This window comes from Thunnus maccoyii, chromosome 5, assembly GCF_910596095.1.
Source record: "Thunnus maccoyii chromosome 5, fThuMac1.1, whole genome shotgun sequence".
NCBI lineage: Eukaryota > Metazoa > Chordata > Actinopteri > Scombriformes > Scombridae > Thunnus > Thunnus maccoyii.
This window is the reverse complement of record NC_056537.1, coordinates 30,904,941-30,925,042: the sequence shown is the minus strand read 5'-3', so window position 1 is coordinate 30,925,042 and position 20,102 is coordinate 30,904,941. Positions and strand designations below refer to the sequence as shown.

The 20,102-nt window shown below is 38.7% G+C and overlaps 1 protein-coding gene and 1 long non-coding RNA gene across 5 annotated transcripts in view; one reads left to right on the top strand and one right to left on the bottom strand.

The window, feature by feature from the left end:
* The window catches only part of LOC121897796, a 48,334-nt gene that overhangs the window by 18,484 nt on the left and 9,748 nt on the right, over nucleotides 1-20,102 (bottom strand). For all 4 annotated transcript variants that reach the window (XR_006096286.1, XR_006096287.1, XR_006096285.1 and 1 more), the window contains exons 2-6: nucleotides 18,654-18,698; nucleotides 18,251-18,304; nucleotides 15,984-16,071; nucleotides 14,928-14,986; nucleotides 14,489-14,603 (exon numbers count right to left, since the gene is read on the bottom strand). This is a non-coding gene — a long non-coding RNA (uncharacterized LOC121897796). The remainder of the gene's footprint in view (nucleotides 1-14,488; nucleotides 14,604-14,927; nucleotides 14,987-15,983; nucleotides 16,072-18,250; nucleotides 18,305-18,653; nucleotides 18,699-20,102) is intronic.
* On the top strand, nucleotides 3,694-17,367 carry LOC121897794 (myosin heavy chain, fast skeletal muscle-like). Its single transcript, XM_042412520.1, has 39 exons — nucleotides 3,694-5,422; nucleotides 5,498-5,641; nucleotides 5,744-5,900; nucleotides 5,989-6,016; nucleotides 6,096-6,201; nucleotides 6,291-6,383; nucleotides 6,474-6,537; nucleotides 6,621-6,719; nucleotides 6,815-6,918; nucleotides 7,048-7,186; nucleotides 7,321-7,439; nucleotides 7,818-7,967; nucleotides 8,058-8,228; nucleotides 8,320-8,623; nucleotides 8,760-8,824; nucleotides 8,930-9,017; nucleotides 9,133-9,250; nucleotides 9,338-9,461; nucleotides 9,785-9,921; nucleotides 10,007-10,262; nucleotides 10,365-10,607; nucleotides 10,692-10,868; nucleotides 10,959-11,104; nucleotides 11,202-11,292; nucleotides 11,396-11,785; nucleotides 11,896-12,022; nucleotides 12,116-12,234; nucleotides 12,327-12,523; nucleotides 12,691-12,874; nucleotides 12,978-13,143; nucleotides 13,249-13,373; nucleotides 13,484-13,792; nucleotides 13,890-14,093; nucleotides 14,218-14,343; nucleotides 14,438-14,608; nucleotides 14,709-14,813; nucleotides 14,902-14,997; nucleotides 16,011-16,142; nucleotides 16,363-17,367. Exons 1-39 carry the CDS (start codon nucleotides 5,216-5,218, stop codon nucleotides 16,378-16,380), a joined length of 5,799 nt encoding a protein of 1,932 aa, XP_042268454.1. The 5' UTR covers nucleotides 3,694-5,215; the 3' UTR covers nucleotides 16,381-17,367.

The window sequence follows — 20,102 nt, the reverse complement described above, 5'->3', positions numbered from 1 at the left end:
AAAGATGGAAGAATTTGACACGAAGATGACACAAAACACAGTGATGATTGCTAATCTTACCAAGTCACTTGAGTTCAATGCAGCAACCCTATGGAAAGAAGTCAACGAGCTCAATGAGAGGTCAAGAGAACAGGACCAGCACAAATGACGGTTGAATTTGAGGATTAAAGGAATGAAGAAGATGGATGAAAACATCAGGCAGGATGTGATACAGCTACATGGGGAAATCACCCCAGAATGGTCCCAGAAAATGGAGGTGTATGTGGACACCGTGCATCGCCTGGGAAGGAAGGAGGTGAATCGAAGACCTGCCAGGTGATTGTACAGTTCACCAAACGCCTGTTCAGAGATGGCATATGGAAGATGACCGAGAAGTTGCAGGTCTGTGAGGATGCAGGGATCCATTACACTGAGGATTTGACCGAAGGTGAAAAGCTGGAGAGGGAAAGACTTTGGCTGCAGATTCAAGGAAGCAAGGAAGGCTGGTGAAAAGGCATATTTCTGTGGATCTTTTGGAATTATAAATGGTCGCGACATTTATGCTAAAGACTGAGATATACTGAAAATACAAGTTAAAGGTGGGGGGGTTGGGGTTTTTTTTATAGAGGAGGAACGTTCACTCTTTTTCCTTCCAAAGGACAGTTAAGAAAGCTGCTAGTTTTTTATTTCTACTGTTAATTGTCGCTGAATTTTAAAACAGCATTTTGTTGCATTGCTGATGTTAAAAACAAGTTGTATCTTTTTTTTCATTAAATGCATGGGGTCTCAGAGACAATGTGAAGAGGAAAGCTGTATTTTTATTTTATAAAGGGCAAAAAGCCTACTGCATTCGTGCGACGCTGATGCTAACTTCCGGTAAAGCCAGTGGGAGATAAAATCCTGTTCAGGGAAGGTAGTTACTTTCAAAGCTGATGAGGATGGTCATTGGCTTGCAGTTGAGCTAAATGATGATGGAACTTTTGTATTTTGATAATTTTTTATGGATATAATAATAATAACCAAAACAAGTTGTTGTTATTGAAAGTGACAGATGTTATCTCTGAATATAAAGTAGTTTATCATACTGAGTTTATTTTGACTGGTGGGGACCTAAATTTGACATCTGATGAATGGCAGGGTAGATGCCCTTCTAGATATAATACTAACTGGTATAATAACATTTTATTTGATTTTATTAACTCCAATACTCAAATATATGTTTGGAGGGACACAAATCCAGATGTTAGTCAATTTTCATGGGTTAAACCAAATGGTAGTTGTAAATCCAGAATAGATTTATGGTTAGCAACACCTGAAATATCAGATGTGTCAATTCCTAGCGCTCCTTCCTAGCTGAATTATTAGCGATCCTCATAAAAAAACAGTTTAAACATCCAACCATTAAAAGTTCATTGAAGTTCATTGGTTATTAGTAAACTAGCAGATGACACCACTTTATTCTGAAAGAACACATCACAGATTCCAGCAGCACTAAATGAGCAACCCAATCGCCATAATAAAACGTTGGCATTGTATGTTTCTGCAAGCCACAGATACATTGAATGTCTATGTTTCATACATTGAATCTCTACGTTTCAATATTAGCCAGGTTTTGTCACCAGAAAACGGCTGCAAATGTCCCAACATCTCACTAAAAGCACCCAGTTTTAGCGATTCAAACAGGAAGTGAGCATTGGTTTCGAGACGCTCTAAAAACGTGCTCTCTGCTCCTTTCCAGCTTTCTTCCACCTTCCATCTAAGTAACTTTAACTTTAAAGTTAAACCTACAATTTTAAATTTAACTTTAAAGTTAAGTTACTTTAACTTTGACTTTCTAGCCATCCTCCAACCCCTCCTCCTCCTAATATGAAAGTCAGCACATATAGATGTCATGTGAACTACGTCACTTTAGAAATGTTGATATGATACATATTGCTGAAATGTTGAATGCTACGTATTTAATGTGTTGAAACGTACAAAATCAATGTATCCGTGGTTTAGAGAAATGTACAATGCCAATGTTTTATTTTGGCGACAAGGCTGAAATGAGATCTCCCTGTTTTCAAAAGCTTCTGGTTTACATTTAAATATGAAAAAGTGTGAGGCTATTTATGATCACCCTCTGACTAATGTGTATAATATCCCAGTAATGAATGAAGTTAAATGTTTAGGGATCTTAATGACAAAAGATAAAAATATTAGGGAAACATCTAATGTAGAAAATAATATACAGAAAAATAGAACTATTCTTAATAGTTGGCTTCACAGAGACTTGAATATATTTTACTTAATACCATGCAGATAACTTCAACTTTATATGGAAAAATAAATATCATTATTTAAGGAGAGGTGATATTGTGAAACCTGTTGAGGAAGGGGGTCTAAACGCAATTGACTTTGGTCCAGTGAAATATACCATCAAACTAAAATGGTTACAAACTTTTATTAGAAAATGTGAAAGCTTTTGGTTTGATTTTCCGTCTAAAATCTTCAGGAAGTTTGGGGGCATAGGTTTCTTATTAAGATGTGACTTAGACATTTCTAAACTACCAGTTAAGCTATCTGCTTTACATCAACAAGTCCTCCATTATTGGAAACGGAGGACTACTTTTCTGTATATTATTTTCTACTTTTCTGTATATTATTTTCTACAATACATGTTTCCCTAATATTTTTGTCTTTTGTAATTAAGATCCCTAAATATTTAACTTCAGTCGTTATATTGCCTTTTAGTACATTCATTCGTTACCTTGTTGTTGAAATGTGCTAAACAAATCAACTTGCCTTGCCTTGCCTTGCCTAACTAAGGCAACCCTGCAAGAAATTATTCTTTTAATCAAAGGCATGTTGACTTATTCTGTGGCTATAAGCCTTTATTAGTTATAGATGGATGTAGCTTTTTGGATAAAAATTCAATAATACATTATTATGGACTATTCTCACTTCAATTTGTTTCCCATCACCCTTGAACAGGAAACATATGTTCAAAGAATACACCAGTTATTTTATAGTTAAGATAAGAACTAGTTACCTCTCCTTTCCAGTTCTACCTAAGGCCTTAAGAAGTTCATTTTCCAATGATGAATGAGATTTACCTGTATAATGACTTCTTACACCAAAGGCATAATTTAGATTTAAATATTTGTGCTTTCTGTATCTCAGACAATAAAACAATAGAACATCTTTTTTTCACTTGTAGATTAACCAGGACCTTTTGGGATGCTTTTCAAGGTTGGATAACCTATAATGATCAAAGTATTCCGAACATACAAAAAGATAAAGTTTGGTCTCCAACTGGAGGACAAGAAAACAGAATTTGGGAAAAATCATTTAACTATTTTGGCAAAGCATTTCCTACACCAATGTCGCTTTTTAAGACAACACTATATAAAAAATATGTAAAATGTGGTAAAATTCAAAAAGTCCTATATCTTTATGAATATCTATGTACCTTAATTCCTGGTTGACCTCTTGTTTTTTTTTATTATTATTTATTTCTATTTTGTAATTTATTTTGTTTTCATTATTGTTGTTGCTTGCTCAGTTTTCTTTGTTTTGTTTTTGTCATGAACTACAGTCTCTTGAGTACGTTGTGCTTTTTTGACCGTGCAATAAAAAAATGAAATAAAAAAAACAATTGAAGCCAATGCAGAAGTGTAAACTGTAAATTAAGAAGTACGGTCTAGACCTGCTCTATGTGAAAAGTGCCCTGAGATGACTTTTGTTATGATTTGGCACTACATGAATAAAACTGAATTGAAATTGAAAAAAAAAGTGCAATACCACTGACGGCTGCCAGGTGCTGGCTCCAATAGACTCCCATTCAAAAAGCTTCAACTTCTCTCACAAAATACTGAGTCAGTAGATTTTTTCAATGAGTCATTATGGTCTCAGTCACTAAAGTTGGGCCTAGATTTGGGAACTTCTGAACTCATGCAAATATTTTCTCACTAATTCATAAACCAATTAATAAATGCACATCCAGCATTTGATGATTTGAGTGACAAAGTCAAATCAAAAAGTGAAATCAAAAAAGAGCCTTAAGGCTCACCAGGTTGTAAAGTAGATGACACTGTGCTAATCTGAAGTTGAGTTTTACAGATAAGACATATGGAGCAGCAGATGCAGTTAAAGGTGAGTTTGATGAACTAACCTACAAGTACACTGACATTTAGCACAAAATATGCATCAAATAAATCCTTGTCCATAGTTATCACTGACAATATTTAAAGTTGCATATTAGCTTTATACTACAATCTAAGGAAAACCATAACCCGGCTGAATGATCTTGTAGTCAGCTCAAGGGTTTTCTTGTCAAAAAATATTTAGAAACAAACTGGAACTGCCTTTACTGACTGAAATCAAAAACATAAGTTGTAAACACTAGCAACACATAGATGGATGTCTGCTTTTAGTGTTACCCATGCCATATTTGGCATGTGTCCCAGATTTAACCTTTGATGTGTAAGCAAACTGGATTCAATATAAGGAGTTCAAGAAGACATGGCAGTGTGTGGTACAGAACCTTTAAGGATTTTTTTCTAAAAACACTTAATTTGGTCAAAACATATTTAGGAAGGCACTGGAACTGCCTTTACTGATTAAAATCAAAAACATAAGGGGTATACACTAGGAACACATGTATAAGATGTCTGCTTTTAGTGTTACCCACACCACATTTGGCATGTGTCCCAGATTTAACCTTTGCTGTGTAAGCAAACTGGATTCAATATAAGGAGTCCAAGACAGCATGTCAGTGTGTGGTACAGGACCCTTGAAGACACCTGCTTGTGGTAAGCATATCTTCTATCTGAAGCATATCTTTTATCTCATTAATATGTTTATTGAGCGAACCTTTCCTTTCAAACTACAAATATGTAATATGTTTTCAACAGGATTGTGGAATATAACAGACTTTTGAAAGAGAGAGGGTCAGGTATGAACAACTTTCTACTATTTTATAATTTGTAGATATTTTATGTGAAATAATTCATCCTGTGACAATTTTGTTTCATCTGTTTTTGAAAACTGAGGTTACTGTTAATATTATTATAATTATAACATTATAACATCACTGTCTAGAAAATAATTTTGAATGAGCTATGATGAAATCACTTGTCTGTTAATTATTTAGTTGAACTTGATTATTCAGGGCTGTTCAGACTTGAGCACTGAAGAAGTTGTAAGACAAAACTCACTCTTCTTTGTAATTACCTCACAGACAACAGCTGCCACCATGAGTACAGACGCGGAAATGGCCATTTATGGCAAAGCTGCCATTTATCTCCGTAAACCAGAGAAGGAGAGAATTGAGGCTCAAAGCAAACCATTTGATGCCAAGACAGCCTGCTATGTGGCCGATGCCAAAGAGCTGTACCTGAAGGCAACAATACTCAAGAAAGAGGGTGGCAAAGTCACCGTCAAAGTCCTGGACACAGAGGAGGTTGGTATCATACAGTCTGACTCAAATGGGAGATAAATGTGATCAGTTCTCATTGTGAACAATGTCCTGTTCCAGGAGAAGACAGTTAAAGAAGATGACGTCTGTCCAATGAACCCTCCCAAATTCGACAAAATTGAGGACATGGTCATGATGACCCATCTCAATGAAGCCTCTGTCTTGTATAACCTTAAAGAGCGTTATGCAGCATGGATGATCTACGTAAGACAATCTGATACTGAGCAAATAGAAATATTGAAAATTACTCTACAGTGCTTGTAGAAAACATGAAGTTAACTGTACTGTCTCCATGATCACTTTCAGACCTACTCTGGGTTGTTCTGCGCCACTGTGAACCCCTACAAGTGGCTCCCAGTGTACGATGCTGAAGTTGTAAGTGCCTATAGAGGCAAGAAGCGTATGGAGGCTCCACCCCACATCTTCTCTGTCTCTGACAACGCTTATCAGTTCATGCTTTGTGGTATGTCCTTAACAATGTAGAATTTATCAGTACAGAGAGGTTTCTTTTGCAGAAATACAGTTAATCGCTTTGTTTTTCATTTTTACAGATAGGGAGAACCAGTCTGTCTTGATCACGTAAGTGTTACATTTGTTGAACTTTACAATATAATCAAATATCTTGATCAAATTCTTATGAGTCTGTGTCTATATCCAGTGGAGAATCTGGTGCTGGAAAGACTGTGAACACCAAGCGTGTCATCCAGTACTTTGCAACAATCTCAGTTGGTGGAGACAAGAAGAAGGACACAGGAAAGATGCAGGTATGTTAACATTCCTAAAATTATAGAATATGTTTCCAGGAGAAAAAATACAGTCCTTTGCTGATATCAACTCTAATCCTGGATTGTAGGGGTCACTGGAGGATCAGATTATTGCAGCCAATCCCTTGCTGGAGGCCTATGGTAATGCCAAAACTGTGAGAAATGACAACTCTTCTCGTTTTGTAAGTATGGAGCGATTTCTTCACATGAGAAAGGTCTTGTTGCACATTGCCCAGGTGGAAGAAAGTTAAATGTTCCTTTGTTCCAAACAGGGTAAATTCATCAGAATCCATTTTGGAACATCTGGCAAATTGGCTAGTGCTGATATTGAGACATGTAAGTCACAAATTCTTATAACTAAATACATATAACTTAGACTGAAAGTTGGCCAAATTGTGACTCATGAACAACATTTGTAGATCTGCTGGAGAAGTCTAGAGTGACATTCCAGCTTCCTGATGAGAGAGGCTACCACATCTTCTACCAAATGATGACCAACCACAAGCCTGAGCTGATTGGTAAGCAGACTGAGTCGTTATACAATGTTAGACTTACTTATATTATTAATATGAAACATAATATGATGAACATTTCACCCTTTTTTGATCTCCAGAAATGTCACTCATTTCAACCAACCCCTATGACTTCCCCATGATCAGCATGGGTCAGATCACAGTGGCCAGCATTGATGACAAAGAGGAGCTGGATGCCACCGATGTAAGTGATCTCATCTTCAAAATATGTTAAAATATTTTATGTATTAAATGCAACATAAAAACAAGTTTTTTAAATAATCACATTTTATTAAGTGTATGTGTTTCATATGGACACCTCCTTTGCACACAGAATGCTATTGATATCCTGGGCTTCAGTAATGAGGAGAAGATGAGCATCTATAAAATGACTGGTGCTGTCATCCACCATGGTAACATGAAGTTCAAGCAGAAGCAGCGTGAGGAGCAGGCTGAGCCTGATGGCACAGAGGGTGAGTATTGAGTGTTATCTCAAATTGAATAGCTTGAGAAAAGTGGTAAGGTCCTTTACCAGACAGGTTTCTGTTATGTCATTACCGACAATCTCTGTCACATACTGTATTATTAACTATAAAACTATTTTCAGATGCTGACAAGGTTGCTTACTTGTTGGGTCTAAACTCCGCTGACATGCTGAAGGCTCTGTGCTATCCCAGAGTGAAGGTCGGAAATGAGTTTGTCACCAAGGGACAGACTGTACCTCAGGTAATCAACTTCTTCTATTAATTTACAAGTTATATTTATGTTAAAACAGAGTCAAGTTAGCACCAATGAAGTTATTCAGCAGAAACTTTATTAGGGAAAACCTGGCAAAGTTTTGTTAGTCCCTCACAGATTTGTAACATGCAGTATGCAAGTTAGTTCTACTTTTGATAAATTCTTTGTATCATAAAAATGCACTAATGGAAAAGTATTCCAAGAAAAATATGAAATTGATATGAATTAGGCTATATTGTTGTATTTCATTCTTTTGTCTCATTTCTGTCATTAGAAGAAGTTCAGACTATCAGTAATTCAGTATATTACAGAATAGCTGACTGATTTGAATAAAAAAATCATATCTTTTCTCTGTTCTTTTTTCAGGTGCTGAACTCAGTGACTGCCCTTGCAAAGTCTATCTATGAGAGGATGTTCTTGTGGATGGTCATCCGTATCAACCAGATGTTGGACACTAAACAGCCCAGGCAGTTCTTCATTGGTGTCCTGGATATTGCTGGCTTTGAAATCTTTGATGTAAGGTTCATTCCTAACAAAGCTGATTTGTTTATGACAAGGTATTTTTATTGATTTCTATTGATCACCCTAATCCTTTCTCCCTCACAGTTCAACACATTGGAACAGCTGTGCATTAACTTCACCAATGAGAAATTGCAGCAGTTCTTCAACCACCACATGTTTGTGCTGGAGCAAGAAGAGTACAAGAAGGAGGGCATTATCTGGGAGTTCATTGACTTTGGCATGGACTTGGCTGCCTGTATTGAGCTGATTGAAAAGGTAAGCACTTAGTTTTGTGATTCTATATAATTGTTATTAATACAACTTCATGTATTCCTTTAATGACAAACTTCTTCCCACTTTTTTACAGCCCATGGGCATCTTCTCCATCCTTGAAGAGGAGTGCATGTTCCCCAAGGCCACGGACACATCCTTCAAGAACAAGCTGTATGACCAGCATCTTGGCAAAAATAAAGCATTTGAGAAGCCAAAGCCAGCCAAGGGCAAGGCTGAGGCCCACTTCTCCCTGGTGCACTATGCTGGTACTGTGGACTACAATATCTGTGGCTGGCTTGACAAGAACAAGGACCCACTGAATGAGTCTGTCCTGCAGCTGTACCAGAAGTCCTCAGTTAAACTTTTGGCTCTTCTGTATCCTCCTGCTGCTGCTGAGGGTATGAAATTAACAACAGTAAACTAAAACATATTTAAGGTTGCAGATACTGTGTATTTTAACTAACTGTAGAATGTGTTCATGGAAATATGAAGTCTCTTTCTAACAAAATGTTTTCTACTTAAAATTATCAACAGATACCGGAAAGAAGGGAGGCAAGAAGAAGGGTGGTTCTATGCAGACTGTGTCTTCACAGTTTAGGGTAAGGTTTAACATTGCAAACCTAGGCATAACATCATATTTCAGTTTATACTCAAACTCACATGTGTTACATTTTATGACAAGATTTACTGTTTTGGATCTACAGGAGAACTTGGGCAAGCTGATGACTAACTTGAGGAGCACCCATCCTCACTTTGTGCGCTGTCTGATTCCCAATGAGTCAAAGACTCCAGGTACATAGATAATGTAATCTTAAATCTTCTTGGTATGGTTTACATAATTTTGTGCTGCTTTAACAAGGACAATAACTATTCAAAAAATGAATAAGTGATTATGTCTTTCTTACAGGTCTGATGGAGAACTTCCTGGTCATCCACCAGCTCAGGTGTAACGGTGTGCTGGAGGGTATCAGAATCTGCAGAAAAGGTTTCCCCAGCAGAATCCTCTACGGTGACTTCAAGCAGAGGTATCAATGAATATGTTCTTAACATCTTCTAATATTTGACAAAAACTACAAAGTCCTTACATTGACCATTAACTCTCTAATGAAAAGGTACAAGGTACTGAATGCCAGCGTCATCCCTGAGGGCCAGTTCATTGACAACAAGAAGGCTGCAGAGAAGCTGCTTGGTTCAATCGATATTGATCATGACCAGTACAGATTTGGACACACCAAGGTAAGCACTTCGCTTTCCTTATTTTACCTTGGCATGCTTACAAAGGAGGTTGAGTTGCTCAGTTTGTTTTATGTTACTAACCCAATTTTAATGAATTTAGTGCAAAGTAGGACAATGGGTGAGGGAAAAAGTGATTAATCGTTGGTTTAGATCCAGAGCCCCCAGGATGGGGCCATTCATGAAAACATATTTTGAAAGGTTATGTAGGTGAAAATCCTCTTTCTTTGTTTTACATAGTGTGAGGTGTGAACTCTGAGTTCATCCCAGTTTCAATGTTTAACTTTATTGTGCAAACATTCATTTGTAATTTTCTATTTGTTTAGGTGTTCTTCAAGGCTGGTCTGCTGGGTACCCTTGAGGAAATGAGAGATGAAAAGCTGGCAAATCTTGTTACCATGACTCAGGCTATCTGCCGTGGGTTCCTCATGAGAAGGGAGTTTGTGAAGATGATGGAAAGGAGGCATGTTTAAAACAGTTAATCCTACACACAGTCATGGTATGAAAAATTCACAACATTGTCCATAACAGCAACTTTTTGTGCGCAGGGATGCCGTCTTTACAATCCAGTACAACGTACGTTCATTCATGAATGTCAAACACTGGCCATGGATGAAGGTGTACTACAAGATCAAGCCTCTGCTGAAGAGTGCTGAAACTGAGAAGGAGCTGATGCAGATGAAGGAGAACTATGAGAAGATGGAAAAAGACTTGGCTACCGCTCTGGCCAAGAAGAAGGAACTGGAGGAAAAGATGGTGTCTCTCCTGCAGGAGAAGAACGATCTGCAGCTGCAAGTAGCATCTGTACGTAGACACCAAAAGAACTGCAGCTAACCCCTAACCCTTTTTTCAGTTTGTGTCTGTAAACTGTTGAAGTGCTCACACCTTTTTCCCAATGTGAACTAGGAATCAGAGAATCTGTCAGATGCTGAGGAGAGATGTGAGGGACTTATCAAGAGTAAGATTCAGCTGGAGGCCAAACTCAAAGAGACAACTGAGAGACTGGAGGATGAAGAGGAAATCAATGCTGAGCTTACTGCCAAGAAGAGAAAGCTGGAGGATGAATGCTCTGAGCTCAAGAAGGATATTGATGACCTGGAGCTGACCTTGGCCAAAGTGGAAAAGGAGAAACATGCCACTGAGAACAAGGTTTGTAAATATTACTATATATAGCAGATCAAGTAACATTATCAAAGTTAACGATTGATAACAACATCTTTCTTGCAAACTTAGGTGAAGAATCTGACTGAGGAGATGGCCTCTCAGGATGAGAGCATTGCTAAGCTGACCAAGGAGAAGAAAGCCCTTCAGGAGGCTCATCAGCAGACTCTTGATGACCTGCAAGCTGAGGAGGACAAAGTCAACTCACTGACCAAGTCAAAGACCAAGCTTGAGCAGCAAGTGGATGATGTAAGTCACTTAGATTGAAAAAACAAGGTTCTTCTTGAACATGATAATTACACACTATATACATATAACTAACTACGTATTAATGTGCAGCTTGAGGGTTCTTTGGAGCAAGAGAAGAAGCTGCGTATGGACCTGGAGAGAGCCAAGAGGAAGCTTGAGGGTGATCTGAAACTGGCCCAGGAATCTATCATGGATCTTGAGAACGACAAACAGCAGTCTGAGGAGAAAATTAAAAAGTAAAATAATTGTTTTCATACTAAAACAATGATAAGGTTTCTAGACATGGCCAACAGCATGGATAAAGTCTTACTATGCACTCTTTTATTTTCACAGGAAGGACTTTGAAACTAGTCAGCTCCTTAGCAAGATTGAGGATGAGCAGTCAATGGGCGCTCAGCTTCAGAAGAAGATCAAGGAGCTTCAGGTGACTCACATACAGTGTTACATAAAATATTTCTCTGTACATTTCCTACTGTATGTTTTAAAAGTGAAAGTTTACTGAAAGACAACACATCTACATTCAACAGGCCCGTATTGAGGAACTGGAGGAGGAGATTGAGGCTGAGCGTGCTGCTCGTGCCAAGGTTGAGAAGCAGAGAGCTGATCTCTCCAGGGAACTTGAGGAGATCAGTGAGAGGCTGGAGGAGGCCGGTGGTGCCACTGCTGCTCAGATTGAGATGAACAAGAAGCGCGAGGCTGAGTTCCAGAAGGTCCGTCGTGACCTTGAGGAAGCCACCCTGCAGCATGAGGCCACTGCTGCTGCTCTGCGCAAGAAGCAGGCTGACAGCGTTGCTGAGCTGGGTGAGCAGATCGACAACCTCCAGCGTGTCAAGCAGAAGCTTGAGAAGGAAAAGAGTGAATACAAGATGGAGATTGATGACCTCTCCAGCAACATGGAGGCTGTTGCTAAAGCAAAGGTGCATAATACATTCCACTGTGTTTTAAGCTAATATCCAAAGTAGTACAGCAAGTAACTAGTATCATAAATAAAATCTGTTCTGTGATACTGAAAACCTTTCCTCATTAGGGAAATCTTGAAAAGCTGTGCCGTACTCTTGAGGACCAACTTAGTGAACTAAAGACCAAGAATGATGAAAATCTTCGTCAAATCAATGATGTGGGTGCACAGAAAGCACGTCTTCTGACAGAAAATGGTGTGTATGAAACAGCATTCAACTACAGTGATCTGCAGTGTATAACTGAGAAATTGGACATAAAGTAATGTTTAATGACAATTTTCACACCAGGTGAGTTTGGCCGTCAAATTGAAGAGAAAGAAGCTCTAGTCTCCCAGCTGACCAGAGGCAAACAGGCCTTCACACAGCAGATTGAGGAGCTGAAGAGACATATTGAAGAGGAGGTTAAGGTAAAAGAAACTTGAAATAAGAGTGTAAAAAGGGTATTATTTATACTAGTTATTTAGAAATTTTGCATATTCAATAATATTTCTGATACCAGGCCAAGAATGCTCTTGCCCATGGACTGCAATCAGCCCGCCATGACTGTGATCTGCTGAGGGAGCAGTTTGAAGAGGAGCAGGAGGCCAAGGCTGAGCTGCAGCGTGGAATGTCCAAGGCCAACAGTGAGGTGGCTCAGTGGAGAACTAAGTATGAAACTGATGCTATCCAGCGCACTGAGGAGCTTGAGGAGGCCAAGTGAGTAAAATTTAAACAATTAATTGGCCATAAGTCTAGCATCATAGTGTAGCTCAACTGACAATAGTATTTGAATCAATACTTTAAACACATTTAAACACTCACAAAACTCACAGAGTCTTGTGTAAATCCTTGACAGAGAAACAAAATTCCCATGTTTTTAACAGGAAAAAGCTTGCCCAGCGCCTTCAGGAGGCTGAGGAGCAGATTGAGGCTGTGAACTCCAAGTGTGCTTCTCTGGAGAAAACCAAACAGAGGCTCCAGAGTGAGGTGGAGGACCTCATGATTGACGTGGAGAGGGCTAATGGGCTGGCCGCCAACCTGGACAAGAAGCAGAGGAACTTTGACAAGGTACCACCATTTATTTAGTATGACCAAAAAACAAAGACAATGACAATTATTTGTCATTGTATTTATTAATAAGTAACCCTACTGTATAAATTGTGCAATTTAGGTGTTGGCAGAGTGGAAACAAAAGTATGAGGAGGGTCAGGCAGAGCTTGAAGGAGCTCAGAAGGAGGCTCGTTCTCTCAGCACTGAGCTGTTCAAGATGAAGAACTCTTATGAGGAAGCTCTGGATCACCTGGAGACCATGAAGCGTGAAAACAAGAACCTGCAACGTGAGTTCCTACCAGATTGTGTTAGCAACTATAGTTAGATTATTTTCAATTTTATATTTTACATTTTAAGGCTTATCAACATTAAACACATACATCTCTCTGCAGAGGAGATCTCAGATCTGACTGAACAGATTGGTGAGACTGGCAAGAGCATCCATGAGCTGGAGAAGTCCAAGAAGCAGGTGGAGACAGAGAAGGCTGAGATCCAGACAGCTCTTGAAGAGGCTGAGGTAAAAACATTTTCGGGGAGATCTTCTGAAATGGAATTTCAAATAATGGATGAATACATTATAGAAAGTATGAAGGCAGAGATGAACATTTTAATTTCTAATATCATTAGGGCACTCTTGAACATGAAGAGTCTAAGATCCTGCGCGTCCAGCTGGAGCTCAACCAGATTAAAGGTGAGGTGGACAGGAAGCTGGCAGAGAAAGATGAGGAGATGGAGCAGATCAAGAGGAACAGCCAGAGGGTGATTGACTCCATGCAGAGCACTCTGGATTCTGAGGTCAGGAGCAGAAATGATGCCCTGAGAATCAAGAAGAAGATGGAGGGAGATCTGAACGAGATGGAGATTCAGCTGAGCCATGCCAATCGCCAGGCTGCTGAGTCCCAGAAGCAGTTGAGGAATGTGCAGGCACAGCTGAAGGTATTGTTATACAAAGTTATTGTTGCACGGACTATAGTCAGTCAGTGCATCTACTTTTTGGTATTGATGTAAATATTTCCCTGTGATTTTTCGCCAGGATGCACAATTGCACCTTGATGATGCTGTCAGAGCCCAGGATGACATCAAGGAACAAGCTGCTATGGTGGAACGCAGAAACGGTCTTATGGTGGCTGAAATTGAGGAACTTAGAGTTGCCCTGGAACAGACAGAGAGAGGCCGCAAAATTGCTGAGCAGGAGCTGGTGGATGCCAGTGAGCGTGTTGGACTTCTGCACACTCAGGTGAATATTTCTTCAATTATTTTTTCTATAAATAATAAACCTAAACAGTTCTGAAATAAGTGAGTATACTCACTTTATTTAGTGGCATTTGATGACTGAAGTGACAATATTTTTTATCTTTTAGAACACAAGCCTTCTGAACACTAAGAAGAAGCTTGAGGCTGACTTGGTTCAGATCCAGAGTGAAGTGGATGACACTGTTCAGGAAGCAAGGAATGCAGAGGAGAAGGCCAAGAAGGCCATCACTGATGTAGGTTTACATTTTATTTGTTCTTAATTTAAATCAAAGTAAGATGTGCTTTTTCAAGATATTTCTAATAAATGTTTTATGCTGTCTGCGCTAGGCTGCAATGATGGCTGAAGAGCTGAAGAAGGAGCAGGACACCAGTGCTCACCTGGAGAGGATGAAGAAGAACCTGGAGGTGGCTGTTAAGGACCTGCAGCACCGCCTGGATGAGGCTGAGAACCTGGCCATGAAGGGTGGCAAGAAGCAGCTCCAGAAACTCGAGTCTAGGGTAAGACAGTTATGTTACAAATATGCACAGTTGAAGAAATGTAAGAAATCATATAAAGCATGCATTCTAAATATTTTCTGAATTTTCTGCTTTTTTGAAGGTGCGTGAGCTGGAGACAGAGGTTGAGGCTGAACAAAGACGTGGAGCAGATGCTGTTAAGGGTGTTCGCAAATATGAGAGGAGGGTGAAGGAACTCACCTACCAGGTACAGCCACATTAACACTTAACATGTACAACTCAATCTAAGAGTTATTTTGACACCTTTTACATATCAAATTTACTTTTTATAACAGACTGAAGAGGACAAGAAAAACATTACCAGGCTGCAGGATTTGGTTGACAAGTTACAGCTCAAGGTGAAGGCCTACAAGAGGCAGTCTGAGGAAGCGGTAAGGACATGTTAATTTTCAACACTGAAAACTTGATAGTGTGTCAGTTATTTTTCACACAAAGCAGACTTATTGTGTTTTTGGACATTCAAATGGCCCGCTGAGTTGTCCAGCCAACATCACTGTTTATCTAGTTCCACTAGCCTTAACAACAACTATTGGCAATAACTATACCACAATAAGCGCTGCATCATACCACCGACATACACTTTTAATTGATAAAACTAAACTAACAAAGTCAGAGCAGCAGACCCAGAGAAATTATTTCTTTTTTTCTATGCATTCTTCCTCCTTTTCAAAATCTGATGCCTGTATTACACAAAATGCCATTCAACCAATGACTATTTGGTTGGGAGAGAGTGTAAATCAATCTTGAGTTTACTTGAAGCTGCAAATGGTGAAACCCGATATATTAGCCTGCTGTCAACACGGATTGCCAGTCCATGTTGGCCCCAGTGGGGTCTTTTTACTCCTGTCAGCTGTCTTTCCAGGTTCTAACCTGGTAAACTAGAGACAAAATGTTTGTAACATTTTTATACTTAATTACTTACTATTACTTACTATTCTCACCATCATTCTTGAGTACTATATCAATTACCAAAATTTTGATCCATTTGAAACAAAAATAAGTGTAATGACACAGAGGTTGGGGATTCAGTTTCCTATGGTAGTTCGTTTTTTTTTTTTTTTACAAAATAGCTCCCCCTCACTAGACTGAGACCTTGAACCACAAATAAGCTCTGCTGCATATATCAACTTCTCCCCTGCTTCTGCAAAGTACAGCAGAATAACTGATGCTTAAAAGTAAGACTGACACTGTGGTAGGGTAGGCAAATAATTTAGTATTAAATCAGGTTGAGGAGACATATCAGTTTCAAGACATGTCAACAATGGGTAATGAGCTTTTATTAAAAAAAATTGACTCTGGCAATGTGGAATTAACTATGGACTCTTTATTATGAACAAAAAACAATAGTTTTCTATACCTTTAAAATATATTTGTGCTATTCCAGGAGGAGCAGGCCAATGTTCATCTGTCCAAGTGCAGGAAGATCCAGCATGAGCTTGAGGAGGCTGAGGAGCGTGCAGACATTGCAGAGTCCCAGGTCAACAAGATGAGAGCAAAGAGCCGTGACTCCGGCAAGGTAGATATATAAACGTTTCATGAAGAACAAATCAAATGAAATTCCCTCTTGTGCAACAGTTTAGAGCAGATGTTTGCTTTATAAATCATGAATGAAAAAATTACCATGATTGCCTTATGCTTAATAAAATTAACCACCAACAAAAAATCTCTATATGTATGTAGAGTATGTAATGTTTGTATGTAATTATGTGTTGATTTTTTGTTTTACATTTTCACAGGGAAAAGAGGCAGAATAAAGCACTCCACCTGATGGGCTGATTCTAATCATATAATATGATGTGAAATATACCACAATAAAACAGTTTTTTCATCTTAAATTGCTGTTTGTGTTATTTTGATCTCAATGTGTCCTGAGATATAGCAAATGTGTAATTTGGATCATCTGTGACAAAGTTAAACAAAATTCTACTATATTTATTAGAATGGCTGGCTACAGCATAAAGTATGCTGCATAATGTTTTTGATGTATGGGTCTGAGATATTTTAAAGTTAAAATTGACCAGCTACCACCACATAATTACAGTGGGGAGAATGATTGGCAATTATCTGCTATCCAAACAGCAGAAGGAGCTGCTCTGCCATCCTATAAGGTCCGGTAGAAGTGGCAACAACCAGGGCTTGAAAGAGAGAAGTAACAGGAGCGCTGCTGGTGTCCCTCAAACTACCGGTGCTCATGGAAGTGTGTGTGACACCAGACCCTGAAGAAGGTGCAAGCTGACACGCTTTGGTGTGTTTTTTAATGACTCTAGCCCATTGAAATAAAGGCCTTCTATTTTTCAAACCTACCTTGAGTGCCTGGACCTGGATTTTTATGCTATTTTTTGGTCATAATTCTTCCGCTCTTCTTCAAACCAGGGCTTGAAATTGAAGCCAATGCAAAAGTCCCTTAAAGTGCAATACCACTGACGGCCACTAGGTGATGGCTTCAAAATGTCCCTGGCTTCAGTAGACTCTTATTCAAAAAGTGTAAACTTCTCTCATGAAATACTGTTTCAATAGATTTTTTTTCAACAAATCATTATGGTCTCAATCACTAAATTCAGGCCTAAATTCGGGAACTTCTGGACTCATGTACACATTTCGTCAATAATTCACAAATCAAGTAATAAATTCTCCTCAGACACGTGATGATCTGAATACAAATAAGAGGCTTGAGGCTGGCCAGGTTGTGTGCAGGAAGCAGGGTATGCAGAGAGGGCAAATCATCATGGTCTCAATCACTAAATTCAAGCCTAAATTCGGGAACTTCTGGACTCATGTACACATTTCGTCAATAAGTCACAAATCAAGTAATAAATTCTCTTCAGACAAATAAGAGGCTTGAGGCTGGCCAGGTTGTGTGCAGGAAGAAAGTTATGCAGAGAGGGCAAAAACAGAAATCACTAATGTGGGGGAAAAATTTGTGTTCCCTGGGTCATTCTCTGGTCATCTTCTATCCTGGGAGCAGTAGGTCATGACCTGTCTCTTTCAGAGTGATGCATATCTCTCCCTACTGACATTGACTGGGATAGGCAGCTGTCTTGATAAGGCTGGCTGTCTCCTACAGTTATAAAGTTTGGGTGGCGATATGCTGTGCTTTGTGCAGACGGTCAGACTGGCCTCACTTAGAATGGATATCATGTGACCAGTGTACAGACTACATGACTTCAGTTGACTTTAGTCAACATAGTGTCCTGTTAAGTGTTCAATACCCAGTAGAGGCATAGATGAGTAAAGAATAACCTTATTTGGACACATAGTAAGGTTAAGGGTTTGGTGAGGGGTTTAAATACTCTTTTTAGGAAGTAGACTGCAGAATTGAGTGGCACTGCATAGTGTTTTCACTCGTAATGTAACTCTGTCCTTGATTGAGCTTCAATAAATGTTCCTGCATAAGACAACCCGGTCTCCTGACAGTTCCTTCACAACTAACATAGGTTTAAATTTCATTTGTTCTCTATTTTACATGAAAATCACCTGGAGATAATGGATACAAAAAGAGGCCTGAGGCTAGCCAGGTTGTGAGGTAGACACTGTGCAGGAAGCAAGGCATGCAGAGTGGGCAAAGAGGGAAATCACTAAAATAGGTTTAAATTTCATTTGTCCTGTATTTAATATGAAACTCACCTGGAGATAATGAAGAAGAACCTGGAAGTTGATGCTGAGGACCTGCAGCACTGCCTGGATGGGGATGAGAAGTAAAGGGTGGCAAGAAGCACATTCAGAAACTAAATAATTAGAGGTTGAGTTTTAAAGATAAGAGATTTGGAGCAGCAGATGCAGTTAAAGGTGAGGAGGTTGAACTAACCTACAAATACATTGATGTTTAACACAAAAAAAATGCATCAAATAAATCCAACCTACACAGTTATCAGTGAAAATATTAAAACTTGCATGTACACTTTATACTACAAACTGAAGAAAAACATCACCAGGCTGAATAATAAGCAGAATGAGAAGTCAGTAAGAGCTCCCTTGCATGCTCATAAAAATTGAACAGAAAAATAATGTACTAAAATTATGAACTCACCACATTGATAGATCTGGACTCAGTAATCCATGAAAATTATGGGACCTAGGAATGAAGTGACAGGAAAAGGCTGAGAAACAACTTCTTAAAGTGAACAGATAGGGGAAAAGTGCAATTAAGAAAGGCTCTTTTTAATATATTAATGGTCTTAAATGACTGTCATTTTCACCACATTGTTTCCTCTAAGAAACAAATATTACATTTCAATCAGAGCTATATAAAACACAATTAATCAAACTTAATATACAAAACTCAGCTTTCTTCAAAATGATAGGCTACAACATGAACTATGCATATTGTGTTTGTATAGCATACATATAAGCTGTTTGTAAAGCTCCTATTAAGTGGCCAAAGTAACATTCATTCCTTATACAGTTTACACAAAAACAATGCTGAAGGAAACTAGTGAGCAAACTTCCAATATGCAAACATTTTCACTCCCCAACAGTATATCCACCACGTATAAGCTTGAATGTTGCCACTGAAAAACTTTGATGTCACTATTTGGTGAAAGACAACAACAGCTGTTGTGACTTTGGATTCATAGCAGCAACAATGGATTCCAATAACGACCCTGAGTCACAGCTATTATATATCATACAATTCAAGGTATCCCCTCTCGTAAGCACATCAATCCAACTATGAGTTTGGCAGCTTGGAATTGCAAAAAGTGATGGGGTTTCTTTCCCATCCTGCACTATTGGGTACATCAGGAGAACATGTCTTGGAATCTCAAGACATGGAATTATTACTATTTGACAAATACTCAAAGAGAATATTTCAGCATTTGAAAAAGATGAGATTCATATGTGCAAAACTTACAATAGTCATGAATAATAATGATGTAATGTGCCACTGGGCTGCGTCATAATAGGGAAAAGCCTTTCTACGAAGTTATGTTTGGAAAGGCAGAAAATAGAATTGGAGCCTGAAAACACCTGTGCCATGTGTGACAAGAACTGGAAAATGTGGCTGAAATGCAATCTGATAGACAAAGTCTTAATCATGGCCAAGGCCACAGGATATGATAAGAAGCTATTTGGAGATCCCAATATTAATAAAAATGGTTATATAGCCTCCTTAGGCTATATAATGTCATATAAAAAATAAACCTTCATTCCTACCCTTGTCTATTATGATGTATTGTCATGTTATGAAAAAAAAAGTTTTAAGTTGTTATTTTTTTTAAAAACTCATGAAAAAATATTTAGAAAGGAACTGGAGCTGCCTTTACTGATTGACATCTAAAACATAAAGGGTATACACTAGCAACAGATGGATGGATGTCTGCTTTTAGTGTTACCCACACCATACTTGGCATGTGTCCCAGATTTAACCTTCGCTGTGTAAGCAAACTGGATTCAATATAAGGAGTCCAAGACAGCATGTCAGTCTGTGGTACAGGACCCTTGAAGACACCTGCTTGTGGTAAGTATATCTTCTATGTGC